The 2466-nt window shown below is 38.8% G+C and overlaps 1 protein-coding gene across 1 annotated transcript in view; it reads right to left on the reverse strand.

Moving 5' to 3' along the window:
* LOC107102377 (alpha-sarcoglycan-like) overlaps positions 1-2466 on the reverse strand; it is a 13821-nt gene that overhangs the window by 2812 nt on the left and 8543 nt on the right. The window contains exons 7-8 of the mRNA XM_015401665.1: positions 1965-2070; positions 975-1148 (exon numbers count right to left, since the gene is read on the reverse strand). Coding sequence (XP_015257151.1) covers positions 975-1148; positions 1965-2070 — 280 coding nt within the window. The remainder of the gene's footprint in view (positions 1-974; positions 1149-1964; positions 2071-2466) is intronic.

Consider the following 2466-nt stretch of genomic DNA (forward strand, 5'->3'; position numbering starts at 1 on the left):
ATCAGTACTTCCACTTTTACCAGAGTATTTTTTAACACAAGTATCTGTACTTTTACTCAAGTACGGAAAGTGAGTACTTTTGCCATCTCTGAATAAAAGATATTTGATCAAAAGATTAAAAAATGCAGGCGTGCTTTGGTGGCGCAGTGATTGGCGTAGACGACCCATGTATGGAGGCCTTAGTCGTCGATGTGGATGACCAGGGTTCGAATCTGACTTGTGGTCCTTTGCCGCATGTTTCTGCTCCTCTCTCATACCCCCTTTCCTTTCAGCTTACTGAAAATGAGCCACTAGTGCCGTTAAAAAAACCCCCAAAAAACCCAGAATGTTCAGTAGTGATGCAGGTAAAGTTGATATCTTGCTTATGTTTTTGTTCATTTTTTAAAACACAAACTCTACTTATGGGAACTTTAACTGCTTTCTATTGTAACAACCTTTTTCTACACAAACATTATTCACAGCATGTGATTTCATCTGGTTCCTTCTTCTTGACTATTTTCGCTGATGTAACAAGTAAATTTCTCTACTTTGATTGATTTCAATAAAAAAAAGATTGATAATAATCCAGAAAGCAGGACTTTCAGGACACCCAAACTGGCTATTCTGTTTGGTAACGAGTGTTCACTCCATACTGGAAGAGTTGTCTGCAAAAATGTTTCATAGGGGGGCCAGATGGGGCCACTAAAAATCTAGGGGTGGCACACTGAAATTAAAAGCCAAAATTTCAGGTTTTGAATCTACTATCGTGGTAAATATGCTGTAGAAATAAAGAGTTCAGTAAAAACCTACTCATATCTTGGTGTATTGTGTGATTTTTATTGTTACGGCTGTGAATAATGGGATGAAATGCTAAACTGATGCTACTGCAATTTACACTGGCACAGTGGCGCCCCCTGGTGGCACTGGTTGTCTAGTGTCACAGGAAGATGCAACAACAGGTCAGAACATCAGCAGTTGGCGGGTGAGATGCTCACTGTTGGGCCATGATGAGAGGGATGCTGTCTGACTGCAGCGGTGAAGCCCTCTCTCCGGTTCGGCTGTTGAACATGGGCAGCGTGGACAGAGGAGCGGGGACCCCCCGCTGGGAGGCCATGCTGCGCAGCTCCTCAGTGTTCCCATGGATGGTTTGGTGGTGGTACAGCTGAATGCTACAGCAAACAGAACGCCATAGTCAGGTTGATGTAGACTCTTGCAGCCATATGCATAATCCCTCTTTTCACATTTTGTTACATTAAAACCACAGAACAATTAAATGCAGTAGGGAATCATATTTTTTTTTGTTAGTTTTTTCCCGACAAGCAGTGAAATGCAGTTTTTATTTGAAAAGAAGTGCAGCCAACTACCTACAGAGGTCAGATTATTAGTAAATACGGTTCACTTTGTGATTTCATCTATGTATAATTGCAAATCTGGCTTTTATGGAGCAGTTTTAAGAATTTGCTGTCTGCAACAAGAGGAGAGAGACTCTGGGTCCCTGAGCAAGACCCTTAACCCCACACTGCTCCCTGGGTGCCGCACAATGGCAGCCCACTGCTCCCCAAGGGAATGGCTTAAATGCGGAGGTAAATTTCTCCAATATGAGATCAATAAAGTTAAATTATTATCATTATTATTATTGAAACAGGTTAAACACTGGAAAAATGGTCTAGAAATAAGTAAAAATTTCTTAAATTAAGTGTATTTATCCTTAATTTGAGTAGGTAAATGAGATAGTTTGCCAATGGAATGAGTATTTTTACTCTATTATAAGATCATTAGATAACATGCACTTGAAATAAGACAATGCAATAGTGTTTTCTTATTTGAAGTGTAAATTGTCTTGTTCTATTGGCAAAATGTCTCTTTTACCTCCTCAATCCAAGAACAAATGCACTTATTTTAATAGAAAAAAAAAGACTTATCTAGATTTCGATTTTTTCCAGTGAAGATATTGCTCTGGGAAGATGGAGGCCGAATTTATCTACTGGATAGAGGAAAAACTATGACTGTAAACATCCCTGATCAAAGCCCCGCCACAACAAAACATGGCAGTGGGAGATTCATGGTGTGGGACATTGCTCTTCATGGCAACTGAGACAGAAAACATGTTATAAAATAGTGGAGATTCACCATGAATTATAGAGCCAGATCTGCAATGTAATAGTTGAAAATCAAAGTATCTGTGTGTATTCCAACGGTCCAGTCAAAGTCCAGACTAAAAGCTAAGTTAGAATCTGTGGCTTCATCTATCATTAAAAAAAGGATGTATATTCTCTAATTAAACAAACCAATTAGAGATATAACCCCAAAGAAATGCAGGTTATTATTTGTAGCAAAGATATAAAAACTGTGAGTTGTTTTCCTTTCACTCCCATCTAATCTACTAATATGTGCCGGTCTATAATATTAAAAAAACCCAATTCAATTCAGTTCATTTCTATAGCACAAAACACATGTCATCTCAAGGCACTTTATAGTTCACCAGAT

The sequence above is a fragment of the Cyprinodon variegatus genome, unplaced genomic scaffold, assembly GCF_000732505.1.
Source record: "Cyprinodon variegatus isolate N-32 unplaced genomic scaffold, C_variegatus-1.0 Scaffold1245, whole genome shotgun sequence".
In the NCBI taxonomy this organism is placed as follows: Eukaryota; Metazoa; Chordata; class Actinopteri; order Cyprinodontiformes; family Cyprinodontidae; genus Cyprinodon; species Cyprinodon variegatus.